At 30.1% G+C, this 21,517-nt stretch overlaps 1 protein-coding gene across 1 annotated transcript in view; it reads right to left on the bottom strand.

The window, feature by feature from the left end:
- Positions 1–21,517, bottom strand: part of LOC108909181 (DNA-directed RNA polymerases I, II, and III subunit RPABC3) — a 239,249-nt gene that overhangs the window by 39,834 nt on the left and 177,898 nt on the right. The window contains exon 3 of the mRNA XM_018713429.2: positions 10,713–10,896. Coding sequence (XP_018568945.1) covers positions 10,713–10,896 — 184 coding nt within the window. The remainder of the gene's footprint in view (positions 1–10,712; positions 10,897–21,517) is intronic.

The following is a 21,517-nucleotide window of genomic DNA, read 5'->3' as shown; positions in this document are numbered from 1 at the left end:
TTTGCAAGAATTTTTTTGTTATAAATAAAATCATCAACAGATAAATCAAGCAAAGACCACTCTTCGTTATATTCCAGATCCGACAGTGATGGTGTGATGAAAAGGAACTGAGATACCACCAGCTGTGTTCACTAATTTCAAATTCCAGAAAACACAGGGTGGTCCCCAGCACCGTTTCATCAATTATAGACAAAGAAAACTGCAAAGGAAAACTTCTTTTTGTTCTTGATGTTTTAACATTTACATTAGACACAAATTCATTTTCACTAAATTCTAACAAACACTACGGCACTAGCGCTCGACATAATATCCTATTCTTCACTCTTCACCTGCTAGTTACCAAAAGACTGACTCACCGTCCTCACCTTCTTTATATATGTACCACTATTACTTTCAAGAATGTTCCATCCACATCTATAGAGAATCTTCCAGAAGTCTGGAATTATCTAGAACTATCTCAATGAACCGATATTTCCATATACCCGTATACAGGCGGTCTTCGTCATAAACAGCAGCATAGGGTGTATCTTATTTAATAGAAGCTCTAAAGGGTTAAAACTTCGTTTTTGGAAGGTTGGCCGAGTATCGGTACGGTACGGGCAGTGTTGCCACGTTGTGCAAAATTTCCCTAATCCGAGGAAAAGTAAATCTGGCAACGTTGCATAAACTAAAAAAATCATTTTTTGTGACTAATTAATACATTAAATTGAAATATGATTTTTTTGGCGGCCCAAACCACATCTAACTTTGTTTATCTCACAAGTACGTTTTGCTGGTTTGGCAAACCGGGTTAACTTTCATTTTTTGTATCTCCCTTCTTCTATGATTTATATTGGTAGGTACCACTTATGTATGACGCGCGCACAGGTTTAAAGAAAAAAAGTGTTTTGTAACAGCCCGTTACTACTTATTGATAGCCATCCAGGTCATTTATGTAATGTTTTGCAATTAAATTTAAAACAGTAGGTAACATTAGAAATGTTATTATAATAAAGATACAATTATATATATGTAATCTTTATATTAGATAATAGGTATTTGAAAAATTATTGTTGTACTAATACAAGTACAGCAAAGTTAAGGTCGTAGCGACGTTAACTTATTACTATTAAAATTAACTGGGCTAACCCATTTTTATTTCCTTGCAAGTTGTTATAGCTTTTTAGCTATAATTAGTAGCCAATCTAGGCCGAGTTGAACTCCATCATTTAATTAAGCCTATTATTTAATTAAGCTCTACATCTGCACCGGCTTAAAATAGTCTAACAATTTTCCACAAATCGTTTATCCAATTAAGGTCCACAGAAAAATTAAGCTGACGAAATATTCATTTTTGCACTTTGTAGATTAAATGTGCTATTCTTATCCATTATTTTATTTCAAAATAACTTTAATAGAGGTGATACCAATTTTGTATTTGGTTATATTTATTTTTTTTCCGGCAATATACTTTAACTGACTCGGAGAAAGTGTAAGTGGCATTTATTTTTAAAGCAATGGAACGCAGTAGCAAAGTAAAAATATAGATGGCGTTCATATGTTTGCAGAGATAATATAAAATACAATAAAGAAATAATGTAAAATTCAATGTCCTATGAAAAATTATCTAGTCCTTAAAAACAAAGGGTAGTTGTCTTTTCCTCGATATAATTTGTCGGTAGAGTACATTTATTATCATCTGCCAGACGTTCCTGAAAACGTATGTCTATAGCTTTTTCCCGGAAAGTATTTAAATAAAATGGTAAAGTTAAAAAATTTAAGGTGTATGACGTGCGACCAATTAAATATAAGAGATCAAAATATTGTAGTACAGTACTGTATTCTTTATTCCAATCATATTGCGCGTTCACCTAATCCTTGTGTCAACTCTCATATTTATCAAGAGTAGCACCTTTAAAAGTTGTGTATTTTTAACATGTTTTTAAATAGAGTTGTAGCGTATTTTGTAAACATATTTATTAGATGGTTGACGTGTTATTTTGTAAACGCGAACTTACGAACTGACGAACTGATAAAATGGCAATAATGTACACGCTTCACAAAAATTCAGATTCTTTTGTTGGTAGATTTAAAAAATCGGCAATTTAAAAAACCTTTAAAATCATATCGGCAAGATCAAAAATCAAAATTTGAACCATAATAGTTTTTTATTGACCACTAAAATATGTGTATTATACAGGGTGTCCCGTTCATGTTTCAAAAAAACTTGGTGTGCAAGTTCCTCAGGGAAAATAATATACTGTTTTTTTCTGTTTTCGAGATACAGTGTGTTGAAGTTGTTACTTTTCAAATGGTTTTCCACAATTATCTTTAAATCGGCTGAAGATAAAAATTTCAAAATTTGTACACGAGTAAACATCAACTGTGCGTTAAAAATAATGTGCAAACGGTTTCTTTCTGAAAAGCAGTGTGTTAAAAGTCAAAATTTATTACATTTCTAAACGGTTCTGTAAACTCTAAAGCATACTACAAAAAAAAGGTATACTTATCGAAATTCGGTAGCATGTACCATTTTCGAGAAAAATGAAGTTACCTTTTTTTGCTCACAAAAGTGGCACAAGTACATTAAAAAAAATAAATTGAATGAGCTGAAGACATTTAGTTACCAATAGTATTTGCATTTAAAACAGTTAAATTGTAAAATATTTTATTAACTAAAAAAAAAAAAAATATTTTAAGTTTCGGCTTGATGTAAATTAACATTTAAAAATGTAAATCAAAATAAACAGATTATGGTAATTAATTATTTATTAATAACTAATTTTAGATTTTGTAAACTACTACACTACCATTACTAAAATAAACAAACAATTAATGAATGGACTGAATTGTTGATGGACATGAATGCTTAAAAAAAGTGATAAGAACAGAAAAATATTAGGAAACAGACTCGGAGACATACAGAACAAAACAGCTGAACAATTAAATAAATGAGCAAAACTCGAAATACTACAGTAGATGCTGAAATTGTCCATATCTATGCAACCTCATTTTTCTCGAAAATGGTACATGCTATCGAATTTCGACAAGTATACCTTTTTTGTAGTATGCTTTAGAGTTTATAGAACCGTTTAGAAATGTAATTGTACCCCTCCAATTACCTGTATCTGCGACACTGCTTTTCACAAAGAAACCGTTTGCACATTATTCTTAACGCACAGTTGATGTTAACTCGGGTACAAATTTTTAACATTTTTATCATTAGCCGATTTAGATAATAATTAAGGAAAACCATTTGCAAAGTAACAACTTCAACACATTGTATCTCGCAAACAGGGCATCTAAGAAAAAAACTTTACATGAACTACCCCTATTATTTTTCCATGAGGAACTTGCACACAAGCTTTTTTGAAACATGAACGGGACACCATGGATATACAAATTTTTCTGTTTGAATAAAATCAGTTCGTACAAAGAACAATAGAATATGTAAAACAGAATAATACTTAAATATTAGAATAGGAAATAAAAAAAAATACAGAAATGCGTAAAAATGTTAAGAGATAAATCTAACAACTGAAATATTAAGAAAAAACCTTTTTTTATTGGAATTTTGGTTCTTTTGTTTTTAAAACTTTGTTAAAATTTTTCATTTTCGGAATTGGGGTTGTTAAACCTTTTCACTTTTTATGAACAGGCTAGAAATTATTTTTTTGTAGAATTTTTAAAATTTAATAAGATTTCAAGTTTATTTAAGCACGGGAATGTGTGGAACTGTGTAATTTTTAAGTGTTTCTACACGATATTAATCGAGGTGCAAGTGTAAATCTCTCATCAAAAGTAAAAATCCTCACAGCCCATTTCTGAAGTTAAAAAACATATATAGGTTAGGTACCTACTTAGATGTTCCAAAATAAAATTTAATAAGACATCCTAGACATGAATTATGAAAAAAATATATATATTGTACACCTGATTAAGAGTAAAATTTTTTTTTTCTTTGAGGATGACAAATTGATGGTAATTTGTCTAACCGTAGACCCATTGTCTAAGTAAAAGCCAAAAACATCAGTAACTTGTATAAACTTTGATTTACTTTTAATACGCAATTTTTATGAAGTGGTAAAAGTTATGAAAATAACTATCGATAAATGTAAAAGTATAATTTATTGCTATTAAAATTGCTCACAAATTTATTGAGTAATAATTAGGCTACAGTGGCTGTCTCATTTAAATGTCGATAATTCACAAATATTAATACTGTGTCTAGTGGAACGCTAAAGATTAATCTTCAAATGTTCAGATTTTATACCAGCCATTTCTACTTTGCAGAATATGTACGTATACTCTAAATCAATAATTATACAATTTATTGGGAAGTAAAACATGATCTACCATATCGAAAGCCTTGCTTAAACCACTAATGGTAGTTTTACCAACGTTTATACTTGGATATAATTCAGTAATAAGTTGAAAATTCCAGTCAAAATTACAGTTTCTGTTGACATGGGTGGTGAAAGATATTACTGTTTTAAGAATACTTAATCTTTTCCAATATTTTTGAGATGGTAGATAATAAGGAGGATAACTCCAGTAGTTATGTATCATTTTATAAAGACACGGCAATAAAAATATCAGAAAGTACTATTTATCAAGAGAGATTTATGAGATAAGTAAGAGGACTTACAAGAAATTAATCACATACCTCAATTCAATTAATTCAATTAATAAACTAACTAAAATTCTTCTTTATTAAGACGATTTTTAATACCTTACTATGTAACATACTATTACGACATGACATAGAAAAATTACATTTAGCCAATCCAAATACGCAAAGGATCAAAATAGGTTGGCCCTAATTCCGCTATGTGACACTGCACACTGACGTATCCTAAAATTTGCAATATAAATATACCATAAGGTGCCTCTGTTGGCAACTCAAGGTAAAGGTCATTCGGTTTACACGTGCAACCTAAACTAAATTGCAAACGCGAACCTTGAAATTTGTGTGTATAAACACCATAATTTGCGGATAATAACGTATCTCCTACTTTTTTTGAGAGAATTAACGTTTTCTATGCCATGAAAATGTTGTGAAAGCTTTAAAATTGTGCAAAATTAAAGAGAATATGGACCTAATAACTGCAGTTTTATATGATATACGTAATACATCTTTTTTTTATACAGGGCGTCCACAATCGAAACCGCCATATTTCAAGGGGTACTGTCTTTGGAAAAATAAAGGGATTTAGATCAAGTTGCCTACTGTAGACAATTTTGTTTTGTTTTACCTACCACACTCACAGGGTTAAATCTTTGTGTTCATTTTGAGGTTCATTGATTTTTTTAATACAGGTAATTTGGTTCAAACTGTAGAAAAATTAATACAGTACAAAAAGGTGAAATTTAGAATATTTATTCCCAATGTTAGTAATAGACCATAGGGTCATTCCCTTTGGTAAAATTCGATTTATGATAAATATAATGTACCTATAATTTATGAAATAGTCAATAAAAAGCAAAATTCTCTTTTTGTTTTTCATGTTTTATTAAAATTCCTCGGAATATAGATGATTCCACAAAATACATTAAATAGGACTATGCAATTCTGTAGTTGTCTTACCCGTATAGATGGCATTGCCAAAAACAATCTAATTTAGTTGACAAACTACATATAATAACACTGGATTATTGCAATGAAACGGTAATGCAAATCGTTCACTATTGACGAATCGTAAGCTGAAATTTTATGTGTATTGAAGTCATAGGATCAATGGTGAATTTGCCTTCACAATTACTACACTTTTTTTGTAGAAATTGACCAATAACAAAAAAAAAACAAATACGAAACACGTGTTAATATAATAAAAAAAACAAAAGGAATACAGAAAACGGCTCTATTGAAGGACAAAATTGAAATATTTTTTTTTATATATCTTTATGATCAAGTATAACTTTTTACAGTAAATAAAACAACCTTCTAAAAAATATTTTTTATTCAAAATCTGTACCTCAACAAATGTAATGTAAGATTACGATCTTACTAACCTCTAGTCTTAGGCAAAAAGTTAGTTTATATGTCATATCTGCCTACTCCAAAAACCCTCTGTCTCAAGTTTCACTGAAATATCTTAATGAGCAACGGAGTTCATAAATTTCAACAAATAAAAACTCTGAAGAGCTGTAACTTTTTAAGGGAACTTTCAAGAAAGCTCCCCNCAATTACTACACTTTTTTTGTAGAAATTGACCAATAACAAAAAAAAAACAAATACGAAACACGTGTTAATATAATAAAAAAAACAAAAGGAATACAGAAAACGGCTCTATTGAAGGACAAAATTGAAATATTTTTTTTTATATATCTTTATGATCAAGTATAACTTTTTACAGTAAATAAAACAACCTTCTAAAAAATATTTTTTATTCAAAATCTGTACCTCAACAAATGTAATGTAAGATTACGATCTTACTAACCTCTAGTCTTAGGCAAAAAGTTAGTTTATATGTCATATCTGCCTACTCCAAAAACCCTCTGTCTCAAGTTTCACTGAAATATCTTAATGAGCAACGGAGTTCATAAATTTCAACAAATAAAAACTCTGAAGAGCTGTAACTTTTTAAGGGAACTTTCAAGAAAGCTCCCCTTAAAATATAGAACTTTAAATACCCTGTATACGTACAGTAAAGTAAAATTCAAGTGTCGCATACAAATAGTAATAAATGACTGACATATTATTTCTGGTTTCATTGAAGAATATTCCAATAATTTTTAAGTTTGTTTTTAATAACATAAAAAAAATAATAAAAAACTACTTTGCAATACTATAAATAGATATTGTCCCTTACGACCAAGTTTCGTATCAAAATACTTTAAAGTACACAGACTAATTTAAAAAAAACTACAATTGCTTGTAAATTTTTTCAAGACCAAGTTAGGGTATTTTGTGAATGTATTTATACAATTATTGCCTTTATCTTAAATCTTAAATTTATTACTAAAATAGTTTTTCTCGAAAATACTGGATATTTCAATAATGTAATGAATAAAGTCTAATTTCTAATATCTTTATTTTTGTCTTGTTTGAAAAAAAATCAACAACTTTGTTTTAAGAGATCAAAAAGACAGACTAAATTATAGGTACATTGAATTGCAATTCTGCTTGACAATAAATGTTGAAATTAAAATAACTAATAAATATGTCCCATTATTTAATTTTCTTCGCGTTTATTTGCTCGTTTATCATAAAAAAAAAACAAAACTGTAGTCGTAATTAAAGGTGAATACATATAAATAAATATAAGGAATATAATTAGGTAAATAGATTATTTTACTTATTGGATTTTAGTACCAAACATTTTTGAAGACAATAGATATAAAACAAAAAAAAATCATTGATTATTATGGAGAACCGAGTTTCAATTAAAGTAAATATTTCAGTCATATACAGATGTATTTAATAATACGTGCTAATTTTTCAATTATAGCTACTTTATTATTATTTACTTGGACAATAATGACACAGACCATGATACTGTTCATGAAGATTATTGTAGTTGCATCGTAGATCTTACGTAATTATGTATGTTAGTATTAAATAAACGGTTTTAGATTTTAATATGACGTAACTGCTGTTAGCCCGAAATTATTAAGCTGGGTTTTTTCAAGATGATTAATAGAATCGCCCACAGTTGTGTATATAACAAAAGATAAGTTTATGAAGCATACGTATGGATGAGAAGCGCATATTAAACGAGAAGTAAACTGTTTCCACTTTTTTTAAGTGCGTTTGTACAAGGCGTTTTCTAAATCCACGTCACTTCACATGAGACCTGACCCTTGGAACATGTCAGATAAAAAAGCCTTATGAACTAAGGGTCTAATCTAAAGCCACTGCCACTCGTGACAGAGGGCTATAAAATATCATATATCGCATTTTACATAAACAACCCTTCGCGCAGAGAAAGGATAAGTCAAGGGGCTGATTTTACAAATTTAATTTTGCCTAACCAGAAGTATCGCACATCAAGATATTAGATAAATATTTACGATTACGCTGTAACAAGACAAGCTGCTAACACTCTGGCAATTCCTCTTTTCGTTTTCAAAGCTCTAATCAAATTGACTTTAAATGTTGTAATGTTTATAATGTAATAGTAAAACAACTCAGTGGGATATTTGTGGTTAAGCAAAAATAAATTTATAAAGTTTACCTCTTGGGGTTACGTATTTAAAATTTCTATTTCTTTTCAGTGTGACAGATATGCTCGATCAAATAAACAAAAAATGTGACGAATAAACATTTACAAATAACAGCCACATAAAAAAAGTCCAAATCAAAGAGAGCCACATATCATTTCCGAAGGAATTCAATGCGCTGAACACGATCATGTTGTCAAAATTCACGGCAAATTTCAGAGAGAAGTGAAATTTTTGGGTGAAAACGCCCAAATATGGGCCAAAACTGATTTTTTCCTAAATTTTGTCCAAGTGTATTATTTTCGTAGTGTTTTAGGGCGCTGAGTACGATGCTATTAGTAAAATTTACCCAAGACCTCTATATTTCTCAGAAAATCCAATAATTGGATGAAAACTGGCCTAAATATGGGTCACAACTGATTTTTCCTAAATTTTGTCCAAATAATATATCACTAATGGCATATCGAAATTTTACTAATGGTATCGTGTTCAGCGCCTCCAAATACTAACAAAATGATATATTTGGACAAAATGTAGGAAAAAAAAATCAGTTTTGACTAGGGTTACCAGATCTATTTCATGACAGACCCGGAGACATTAAAATATTGTGTTACATTTAACTATTCCTACAAGGCGTTTGTATAATTGATGACTAAAAAAAGTTATGCGATCAGGAAATCTGGGGGACAATGTTTTTGCGAAGAAATCGATGTTTAAAAATAAGCAATCAGGAAATCTGGGAGGCATAAAATGTTTTTGAAGAAATCACGATTTTTCCTCAACAAACCCGGAGAAATGACATAAACCCGGAGCCCGAAGATGTATTATCAAAACCCGAAAACTCCGGGTCAAACCCGGAGATCTGGCAACCCTAGTTTTGACCCATATTTGGATCAGTTTTCACCCAAATATTGAATTTTCCGAGAAATATCGAGGTCATGGGTAAATTTTTCAGCGTCTCGAAATACTACGAAAATGATATTTGGACAAAAAATAGAAAAATAAATGTTTTGATCCATATTTGGGTCAGTTTTCACCTAATAGTAGTGGATTTTCTGAGAATATCGAAGTCATGGGTTACTTTTACTAATGGCATCAGCCAGCGCCTTAAAATACTACGAAAATGATATATTTGGACAAAAATTAGGAAAAAAAATGTTTTGACCCATATTTGGGCGTTTTCGCCCAAAAATTTTACTTTTCTCCGAATTCCTTCGGAAATGATATGTGGCTCTCTTGGGTTTGGAATATTTTTTTGTGTGGCTGTTTAATAGAATTTATAATGTACCTATTATATCAGCAAAATTTTAGTGAATACATTTTCAGAAGTGTTAACCTCGGTGTTAATCATTGAGGAGATTACGAGACACAAAATTTTAACATCAATGACTATTTTAGAAATTGGATAACTAGCTAATTCGTTTTCATTAAGTGCTATTAGGTAGTTCTAAGAAAAAAAAATGCTTTCCATACACATATTTGAAAAAATTTGCAATTTCCTAGTATTTTTTTTAAATTTTAATTTGTTTGACACTTGAATAAATTTAGAAAAATTCGAAAAGAATTCGTTTTAAAAAAAATGTATAGCTTCTTCTAAAAATAAAAAGTAAATACTTCTAGGCCAATAATTTTTTTCAAATTTTGAGTATATTATATTTGAAAAAAATTATACATACCTACATTTTTTTAAAACAAATAGTTCTAGAGTGACTTACTTTTTATTCATCTATGTGATAAGTTTACTTTCATTTAAAAATAACTCAAAAATAAGTACCTACTTAGCATTTTCGAAAAAAAATTTTTTCTATTAAAGTTGGGATCAGATTGGCGGCAGAAGTGCAGAATAAATTCATTTTCTCGAAATATAAAAATAATTTATCAACATTTCTAGAATACTTCGAAATCACTATTTGTAGAGTGATACTTGAATAAATGTGGTCTTTCTTTAAACTTTTTGTTTTATAAAAGAGTGGATTTAGACTCTTGATTCACTAAGGCCTTTTTATTTCAAATAATCTATGGCCATGACTTAAAAATCACCCTGTATCTGTTATATTTACAAGTTTCGAGATATCCTGTAGGTTCTTCCATATGTATTACGGATAATACCAAGTGATGTATGTACCTAACATTTTATGAAGAAAAAAGACGTCTTAAGGTTTTCTTGATTCAATCAAACATACATATTTTACCCGTTTCACATTTGCCACAATTTCCTTCATTAACTTTCTTATTTCTGTTTCATTTTTAGTTATTTTTTGAAAGCTTAACAATTTAAAAGCTTTCTTTAAATTAAGATTGCGCAACCATATTTTTGATGGCGTAATCTATCAGAAACAAATTTCACTTTTATTTTATGTAGGTACTTTTAAACGAGAAACACTCCCTATAATTGAGATGAGACGGAGTTAACAAATTAAACAACTTGTATCTGATGAACTAGCTTTTTCATTTTTAAGTACATATGTGACACTATTTTAAATTTATCCGATGCGATAGAAATCTAATACGAAAAAGAAATTGCAATCTTACCAGAAACTACCAATTTATTTATTAAAGGGGCTACTCACAATCGACTGGAAGGTTCCAACGCTGCTTCGTCTCCTTCGATTCTGTAGACTTTTCCGGACATCACGTACTCGAAACTGTCGGCTCTGGAACCTTCGCTTTCCAATCCCTGCGGATTCCAATCGCCGCTGTCGGGATAACCGTCTTCACGCAGGGTCGTGGCCAAAACCAGTCGAAACTTGTCACCTGTAAAGAGTATTGACGTGATATAACTGCTTTTTACTTTACTTGTTACTAGATCAATAATTAAAACGTTTGTGATCGAAATCCAGCCACGATATATTAATTAGTATATTTCCTTATTTTAAAACCATTTTATATGAATTATCGTCTTTTGTTTTTGAGATATAGAGTCAAATATAATTTTCAAGAATCAAATGTAAATATATTTTTTACAATAAGCAATGTAACTTTTTACAGAAATAAAACTTTTTCCAAGCTAACTTGATCTATATATGTACAGGGTGATTCACTATATTTTGACCCCCCTTAACTTTTTTGTTTTAAGAGTTATAAAAAAATGTGAAATATAAAAGTTGCACGAGATTTTATGAATTTTTTGAAAATGATAGTAGAAATACAAATGAAGTCCAAACAAAATGGCCGCGGATGGTAACTTTGTTAAGCTAAATGGCACACCCTGTATATTTTTACATATTTGGATAGAACGTTCCCTGTCGAGTATAGGTAGTCATGTAGGGTTTGTTGGGTCCATCTCTAACAATAAGCAAGATACTATTAAAACACGAAAAAAATGTTTTTGATTAAGAAAATAAGACATCTTGTAATTGTTAAACCTCGTTCAGGCATTTTTGCCTTGTTCCAATTACGTAAGGATTTACAGATTTAGTTATAATATATTTTGACATATCGGACATTGATATGGTCCAAAATGCGTATAGGTATTTTAACTAAATCCCACTAATTAGGCCGTGAGAGGCCTAATTACTAATGGACAATGTTATATGGTAGGCCGTGACAGTGACAGGTAATGTCATGACAACATTGTTATTGTTTAACAGTTTGTATTATTATTTAATTAAAATGGGTTACACAGAAGTAGAAAATTGAAATATTATAGGAATTAAAATAAAGCAAAGTTCTTCTCCATACTCTATTTTAATTCTAAATAATTTTCTGCTTCTGTGTAACATTTTTTAATTAAATAATAATACAAACAGTCAATCAATAACAATGTTGTCAAGACATTACTACCTGTCACTGTCACGACCTACCACATAATATACATCAGTAATTAGACCTGTCACAGCCTAATTAGTGAGATTTCGTTACATTACCCATACGCATTTTGGACCGTATCAATATCCGATATATCAAAATATATTATAACTAAATCTGTAAAAACTTACGTAATTGGAAAAAAGGCAGAAATGCCTGAAAGAGGTCTAACAATTACAATATGTCTTATTTTCTTAATAAAAAATCTTCTTTTCGTGTTTTAATAGTATCTCGCTTATTGTTAGATAGGGACCCAACAAACCCTACATGACTATGCTCGACAGGGAACGTTCTATCCAAATACGTAAAAATATACAGGGTGTTCCATCTAACTTAACAAAGTTAACATCCGCGGCCATTTTGTTTGGACTTCATTTGTTTTTCTAATATCATTTTCGAAAAATTCATAAAAAATCGTGCAACTTTTATATTTCACAGTTTTTTATAACTCTTAAAATAAAAAAGTTAAAGGGGGGTCAAAATATAGTGAATCACCCTGTACATCATTCAAGGAAGCTATTATTGAAGTATCGGTTTATTTTTTCCAGACACCCTGTAGATTAAGGGACATACACTGTTGACTTTGGGACAATTGCGTTTTTCTCAAAAAACGGTCCAGTTTCGGAGATTTTAACAAGAGTATATGGTTCAGCTTATTATTTACATATATTTAATTAGTGTATTGCTCTCATAGGACGTGAATTATAAAATATTGTACTGTATGAATATAAATAAATTATTAAATTACTAATCTATTAATAAATTTTTTTAATGAAGAGCACTTTAAAAAAGTAGATAATTAAAGGTACAGATCTTAATTAGTATACCTACCATTTCTGAATTTCGTGTTAATTTTAGTACAAACTGATCAGTCATTGTTATTAGGAACAAGAACAAGAGTTCATTTTTTTTGTTTTGCATCACTGTTTAATGATTAAGATATGACAGCTATATGCTATATGAATGTGTTTTTTCATTACTATATTGAGAACATTATTTAAGTTTAATATACATATGACCTAATTTGACTAGAAAAGAAATGGTAGAAATCTTCAGTATTGTGTAGACAACATAAAAAACAGAGAAAAAAAAGTTTTGCTAATTATCAAGCCGAAAGCCGCAAGACCGTAAGTGAAATTCTATATATGTATAGTGTTGTAGGTATAAACATAAAACACTTATAAAATCAAGTTTATAAATCAACGCGATAACTTTTTTGTTTATAATATTGCAAGAGAATACCTTAAGGTAGTGTTAAAATGGGAGAACGATAACATTTTAATTGCAAGCTTCAGAATTAAGAATTACAGTTACATTGGTAATTCTGTCATGACTTAATTGCTAATTTGGCAGTCCCAATAACGGTCAATAATAATTTTCACATTTTCAATATATTTCAATATATTTGTTTGTTTTGCAAAATATTTAATTATGTACATACGTACAAATAATTTTATGGATAATATTATGTTCATGAATATCCCACAGTTGTACAAAGAAATTAAGTATTTATTTTTTTTATTTTTATAAAGAAAGAAATTAAATATTTGACATGAAACATGTAATAATATGTTTGTCCCTGCAGCAGTCTCAAACAGTTTTCAAACTATCAGATATACTCGGCCAATTAAGTTGTCACGTATTTTCAACGAGTATAAAGTTACGAATCAATTGGTCAAATACCTCTGATAGTTTCAAATAAGTTCTAACTGCTGCAGAAACAGAACTATTAATGACTGAAAAGAATCACGTTACTTCAAACAATGAGCACTTATGTCTAGGAAATAAAATACACTAAAATTAAATATTACTAATTAACGCGCAGCTGCGAAAGCATGTGGAGTAGAGCAGCATTAACCATTATTGTGCATGCATAGTGTGAGGTTGCCCATTATTATGTATAAAATGGTTTATTATACGAATGAGGTTTGAAAGCCACTGAAATTGTACCCACAATGTAATTGACCGATTAGTTAATCGAGTTATAATCACAATTGACTGGCGTTGGATCACAAAAATTTGTTTATTGTGTTTAATTTAAAATTGTACTTTATAATCACTACTGACTTGGAGCTGTATATTTTATATTCACGATTCATATTTAATTAATTAATTTAAAAGCATAGTTTTGTCTTTAATTAAGCGCGTTATTTAGACATTAATTTGTATTTAAACTAATTTTGATTGACAGTTAACCAAAGTTTCATAAAATGTAATAAAAATAACAGAACACAAAGCAATATCTAAATTTACTATTAATGTACCATATGCACTTACAGGTATAATTGATGTTGGGAGTTTCCCACATAGCGAGTAAAAAACGTACAATATTAAGTTAAATAATGGTAATTAATAATAAATTAAATATGTTTTTCAGGAAATAATATTCAATTGTACGTTGCAAAAATATTTTATTTCATTTTAGCTGTCTAAATTTAGAACTAACCGTTTAGGATGAATCAAAATTCATTCAAACAAATAGATACGTAGAAAGGAATGTTTAATTCGCCAAAGATATATAAATCGTTTAATTGGCCATAGTAATAAATGATTTTTCTCACAATTAAATATTTTCCTCGGTATACAACAACGGTATGGAGTAAACGTAGTACATTATTTTTACTCCTTACTGTTTCACATTTCAGTAATTAAAAAGTTTATATGTGGAATGTCTTGAACAATGGCTCAAGTGTAAATCTACAATATACTAGATTTAATCGCAACGAAACGTCAACGAATATATCGCATTCTAGTGATAAATCGTAAACTAGAAATGTTCTGCATATCGCAAAAATGCCTAAATTATAGAAAAACGCGTCATCGAATATTATGTGCATCTTTTTTGCATAAAACTATAAAAAATAATAAAATATATGGTGAACAATATTTTGAAAGATGAAAAACTAATAGAAAGTACATTAATAATAATAATAAAATATATAATTGTAAACAATTAGACGAAGATTTTTCTCTTTATAACGGACCGAAAACAATAAAAGAAAAAAATCAAAATAAATTTGGGCTTCCGTGAATTTATTTAACAATTTTATGACTTCAAGCTCGGCAATAACATCCCGCATGAGCATAAAACACGATTAATTCACTTAATAACAATGATAATATGCAAATTGAATTACACGGCGTATTCGAGGAAACGACGTGTTTATAAAAGGACTGATTAGAAAAAAGAAGTTGAAAAACATGAATGATTAATTTCAAGCACATAAATAAATCCTAATTAAAAAATTGATTCTGAGTTAGTATATTATTCGAGTACCTCATTAGAAGTGACACGGTGGCCTTCAGCAATTAGTATATATTACATGACTGCACAGCTGCGGATTAATTTTATAAATTACGTACGTAGATACGCGAATCACTTCAAATATTAAATACTCAGATTTAGTTCGTCTTCGATCGGTGCGCACAAAGCGTTTGTAATTTAAGATAAAAAAAAATAATTTCCGGTTTATTACGGATGTTTATTTATGAATCAGTTAAGTACTGTTATTAGATATTATTAAAAATTGTTGCTAAAATTGTTACTAAACAGGCGATAATTACAGAAAATTTTGAAACAATGACTTAGTCAACAGATAAAAATAATGTTTTGAATTTATACATTAATAATTATTGTTCAAGGCACACGAAATTAAATAAATACTAATAACAGTACAATTGTTTACATTCATTTATTATAATTATTTATTTCACAATAACTCAAAGAAAACATCAGTGGATGGATACAAAACTTGTATACATTCTGGTATCTTGGTCATCTCCTAAGTACGTTAGTTCTATTACAGAAAACAATCTATTCCAAAATACAGATTTGTAGACCAAAATACATAAATTAATATTACTAATTATTATGGACCTCAAGATTGTTGCTAGATTTTTGTAAAAAATATACAAACATATAAAACTTCTTCATTCGGCTACCAAATTGCTACATTTACTCTTCCAGAAATTAACATGATAAGTTGAAATGAAATTGGGGTCAATTCCGACTCCTTTCGAAAATATAATAATAGCTTGATGATGTTCCGTTGACTTCTTTTCTTCAATATTTCAAAACCAGTTAAATATCGATGCCAAAGAACTTACAGTTCGGGACATAGGACTCATACAGATTTACAAAAAAATATGTTGCCTGAAACTTATTTTTTCTTAACCACTTTAATTAAAAATGTCCTTTGGAAAATGTTTTATTCATCTAGTACCATGAAAGAGTGACAGTGAGTAAATAAATAAAACGTTGCTCTTTCCATGGATAGTTTTCCATCAAAAGCTAATATGGTACCTACTCTCAAATCGACAAAATTTCGCATTGGCCAGCTTTAAATGGACCTTACGGTTATACACATAGGTTTATAAGGTCAATGTTAACGTTTTGGAGCGATGGTATAGTGGACGAAACGCTGCAAGAGAGGATGAAAATGCTCCTAGGTGGTATACAAAGGCTATTTGATGCATGGGGATCATGAGAACCACACTTATTGCAGTTTTAGAGACCCTGTCAAAATGAACATCATTATCGTTCGTTTACACTAAATAATCAGACTTCCTAGATTTCAGGAGCATTTGAAATCCATATCATCATCTAATTTTAAAGACCCTCCAACTATGTATGGTAGCAATATAGTGGCAACATCGCGAATTATTTTTCAACTTTCCTCAGAAATGTTTTATCAGGATTTTATCTTTCTTTCGTTATGGTTAATATTCATCACATATTGTTTGGCAGCTACTACCTTTGAAACTGTTTTGGAAACTGTTACGGTGCTGGTAATTATTTATCTTTTTTTTTCCAGTTCTGTTAAATCGGTATTGTGAAGTGCTCATAGTTCTGTTATTTAGTTGTCTTCTATTTCCTCCATTTGACAATATATTTCACTGAAATAATCAGGTCTATTAAAAATTCGTCTTAGAAAACCACTATCAACAATATCTAGAATCATCAAATACCTCCATTCTCTTAAAGTTGTTTGTTCTGACAGTTTGCCAAGTCTATTGAAATTAAGGAGCTTGTAGGGAAAACTTAGGCTCTTCGAGACCCTAATTAGTGATAATATAGAGAATAAACAAAGGTGCAAATGAAATAGGGACTGTAGGAGTTTCTAGAGTTAAGTGGCACCTAAACATGTTGATGCAAATGGGCATAAATCTCTTCAATGAGAACCTAGGTCTGCATTTTTACAAACTACTGGACATTCGTGCATCAACTATCTAGACTCCAGACTCTAGAGGCAAGGTGGGGTATGCTAAAAGCTGTACAGTGAGTTAAAAGCACATCTGATTTTAGGAATACTAACTGACAACTTAGCCCTAAGTCGTTTTAAAAAGTTAGCTCAAAGACAAGCATCAGACGTCATTATGTCAGTGTAACTAATTGTTTATTTTCTAAAATTTACGTTTGGTGTGCAATTTACAATTAATATTTCAAATTCATTTAAATTAGGAATTATATCTAAGTAACTGGAGAACTAAAGCAACACAAAAATATTGAAAGATATGCGGTAAACAAAAGGTTAAGAACCACTAGACCATTTACGGGCAATTCTCAATGTCGGTATGACGATAAACACGGTCGACGAATTCAAAACTATCCCAGCGATTTTCGACATATTGCTGATAGTCCACAATGGTTGATCGTCAATGGAAGAACGTGATATACCGGGTATTCCACCTAAGAGGGATTCCTCTGTACAATCAAAGAAATGCAGTTGGATAACGAGACACCCTGTATCAAGCCCGAACCCAATATATTGCATAGCTGTAGAAATCAATTCCCACAATAGAGACGTTGGAAAATTTGAAATTTAGTTTTGTATAAGTAATTGAAACATCCAATTACTTTAGATTACTTACATATTTGAAAAAAATACAGCCTGAAATAAAATAAACTGAACTTTCCTCATGCACTATCAACATGCATACATAAAAAAACTTATTGCGGTAAATGCATGCTAATATCGATGAACTAATTAATTACAGCGCGAGGCACAATAGAGGCCCCTTAAAGGATTTGTTTGCTACTCGTAGATAAATCCGTATATGGTCTGCAGAGCTCAAATAAATTTTAAGAGAGAATTTTAAATTTCCTGTTACGTAAATACCATGTTACTTTGAACGTGTGCAACTTTTAAATTGTGGGAGTGGGAATTTCGTCATACGATTGAAAAAAGGTAGCTACTTTACAATACACAAACTGCATATAATATTTTTTCTACTACCGACAGATGCGGTATGTTTTATATTAACCATCACATATTAATAGCGGGTGTCCCAAAATTGACGCAATATTTGTGTGAAAAAAGAAAACACATCGCGAAGCTGACACTTTAGGGTTATTAAAAATGGAACGTTGCACGAAAGAACATGTTTTCATTGTTGAGCAATATTTATAAATAATGAAGGTTTAGCAGCTACAGTTCGCAAATTTCGTACAAAATGCGATCGAAATAGAGATTTTTAACTGTGAAGAGATTCATTGAAAATTCAGGGAGCTTGAATCAACTAGTGATCTTTTTAAACACACTGGCCGTCCTTCGACCAGTCGTTTAACATAAACCATCGATGCAGTTAGTGAGTGTTGCTAAGGGTCCCGGAACATCAATTCGGCACCGTGGTGAAGAATTGGACATTTGGAGAAGCTTTCTACAGCGTATTCTCACGAATAAGCATCTGTCGCATTTGGAGTTCAGAAAATCCTCGAGTGATTGTTGAGAAACAAATGCATCCACAACACGTCACTGTTTGGTGCAAATTTTGGGCTGGAGGCACCATCGGACTATTCTTAGAAAATGCGTCTGGTCAGGCAATAACAGTTAATGGTGCCCGCTCGCTATCGCGACTTGACAATCCAATTTATTGTCTTTTTGTCTAAATTGCAAGATATGGATGTAGACGACATGTGGTTTCAACAAGACGTCGCCACATGTTATACAGCAGAGAACCAATTCAATAACTGCACGAGTCATTTCCTGGTCGTGTAATTTCCCGTTTTGGCGATCAGAACCCTTTAGTAATGAATGTATTATTCACATCACACTACTATAATAGAGGGTGATTAATGAGGAAGTGAAAACAAAAAAAGTTTGCGTGCATTATCATTACAAAACGCACGATTATCTTTTTTGAGTGCAATTGTTATAAAAAATTTATGTTAGTAGAAAATTAAGTAATGAATAATTATATGATCAATTTAATTTAAAAAGAACTATAATTAGGTAAATTTCTTTTTTTTTATTTTTACATAGCAACTATGCAAAATTGTCACTGCAACACAGTAGATGACATTTGTAGAATAAAATATAAATACTTAATTTCGGTCTTTTAAATACTTTTAAATATGTACCAAATATTGAATATTGAAATTAATTTACATTCATAAGAATGTACATGCAAATTTAGGTCGTGTAGTTTCTTAACTAAGAAAATCATACCTAATGTAACAGATGAAAATAGCATTTTCGGCTTAAGAGAGAAAAAATATCACTACCTTATCTACAACATCGCAACATGATTAGAAAAAAGTAATTCATCTAAAAGGTAATTTATTAAATAATTATTTATATTAATATTAATTAAATAAAAACTTTAAGTTTTTCCAAAATCAATAATCTGCCTGTGCATCGGTGTGTGTATATAGTTCATTTTAAATCGTTTAGAAAACATGCAAACTGAAGAAATAAATACAATAATTGTTTTTGAAAATTCTTTTATATTTTCAACCCATAAAAATATTGCCCCATTTTTGGTGGATATCGTGTAATAAAATTTAATTTGTACGCACTTTCTGCACATTGAGAGCAATATAAGAGGTCTTACAATGTTAAAATGTGGGCACCATTCTATTGCGAGAAGAGAGAGAGGGAGAAAAAGTATACTGCAATTGTGATTAATGCAACAGGACACAAAATAATTATCTTATAATTTAAAATGAAGTGAAGGGAAAATAAAGTTCACTGGCTGTGTCTGATTATTCACTTGTACTGACATCCATTCTAAAATTCATCAATATTTTCAGTACGTTGAATGATTCTCATTAGGAAATAGAAATCGAAATTCCTATTCCAAGATACTAGAAAAAAATAATAAACAATTAAGAATTATAATTCAAATATTTTAACAGTAGACAATAAGACCTAGTCACACTACTACTGAAACAAACGTTATTTTTACTTATATTTACGTCACAAAAGGAATGAAACCAATTAAATGAAAGAAGAGAGAAAAGTGTTTAACTGTATCTATTATGTTTCCTTAAAAAAGTATTCGTGTTTCTAGGAAATATCCAAAATGATGAGTTAAATTTGAGTTGTGAAAAGTACTTAAAATTGTACCTACATGGGTGTGAACAGAATCAGTGGAACTGTATTTTGTATTAGGACATGCGCGCCCTCTTTTACCTTTTGAACAGTGTGATGTATACAGATATATGCCAAATAAAAGTTCGGTACCTTTTCAATGTTCTTGCCTTTGTGACAAATGCAAGTAATGTACTCTTATAATTTTTTTCTACTCTAATTTTTAAATCAAAAACTTATTATAATGCTGAAAAATTCCTTACATCCGAAGGTTGAATGGATGAAATTACAGAAAGGTCATACTATCACCATACTACCCTGATCTGAAACCTATCGAACTTGTTTGAAGATTACTCAAGCATTATATCGATAGTAAAAATGGCACTTTCATTTTGACAGACGCAAAAAAGGTGCACAATGAATTTTTCGTCATTATTTACCCACAGTAATGGAATACTCGCTGTCAACATACCAAAAAAAAAATAAAAAATTAAACAGTATTAACGACTTTAGAATCTCTGCTAATTAATCTGTACTATTTTTATCAATATCCTACTTACATACTATCATAAAATAGTATAAAACATTCGACTTATCCCTATACTAGTAATATTGGACACATAGACAAATCAATTTTATTACATATTTTGGATTTAAACTTGGAATTTTACCTAAATAAGGATGGCATTCTCTAATACATGAGGCAAATAAAATTTTTACTCGAAAAAATTCCTATCCGCGAGATTATTGTAAAATTGTCTAAAAGAACATAATACAAAACATCTCTCTTCTCGTGAGTAAAAAAATTTTATTAGCTAACTTTTCTATTTAAACAAATAAGTGAGGAAAACAGTTTTTTCATTTTGGAGGGAAAACCATCAATTTTAGCGAAAAGTGACTCTGAGACAACTGGTAGGAAATAAAATTATCTACAAAATGAGACTTGTTAAATTAATGTCGGTTAATAAACAAACAAGTTATTGCAAATAAACAAGAAAAGTGCCAATTTTTTGATTTGTTTATAACTATCGCATTTATTGTTAAAATTTTTAAAACCTATGACAAGTTGAGAGTTTTGTCATACTTTAAAAGTGCGCCAAAAGTGGGCGCTGTAGGTGCAATAGTTTTCGCACAATTCAATTTGTTTATAACGGAGGCTCCAAAAGTTATGAACTTTAAGCCTCTGTACAGGCGTTAATTTTCAACCAAACATGATTCTGAAAGCGTCATTGTAATCTTAAAGACGTAATTAAGCG

Source organism: Anoplophora glabripennis, unplaced genomic scaffold (assembly GCF_000390285.2).
Source record: "Anoplophora glabripennis isolate ALB-LARVAE unplaced genomic scaffold, Agla_2.0 scaffold318, whole genome shotgun sequence".
NCBI lineage: Eukaryota > Metazoa > Arthropoda > Insecta > Coleoptera > Cerambycidae > Anoplophora > Anoplophora glabripennis.
This window is presented reverse-complemented; position numbering and strand designations above follow the sequence as displayed.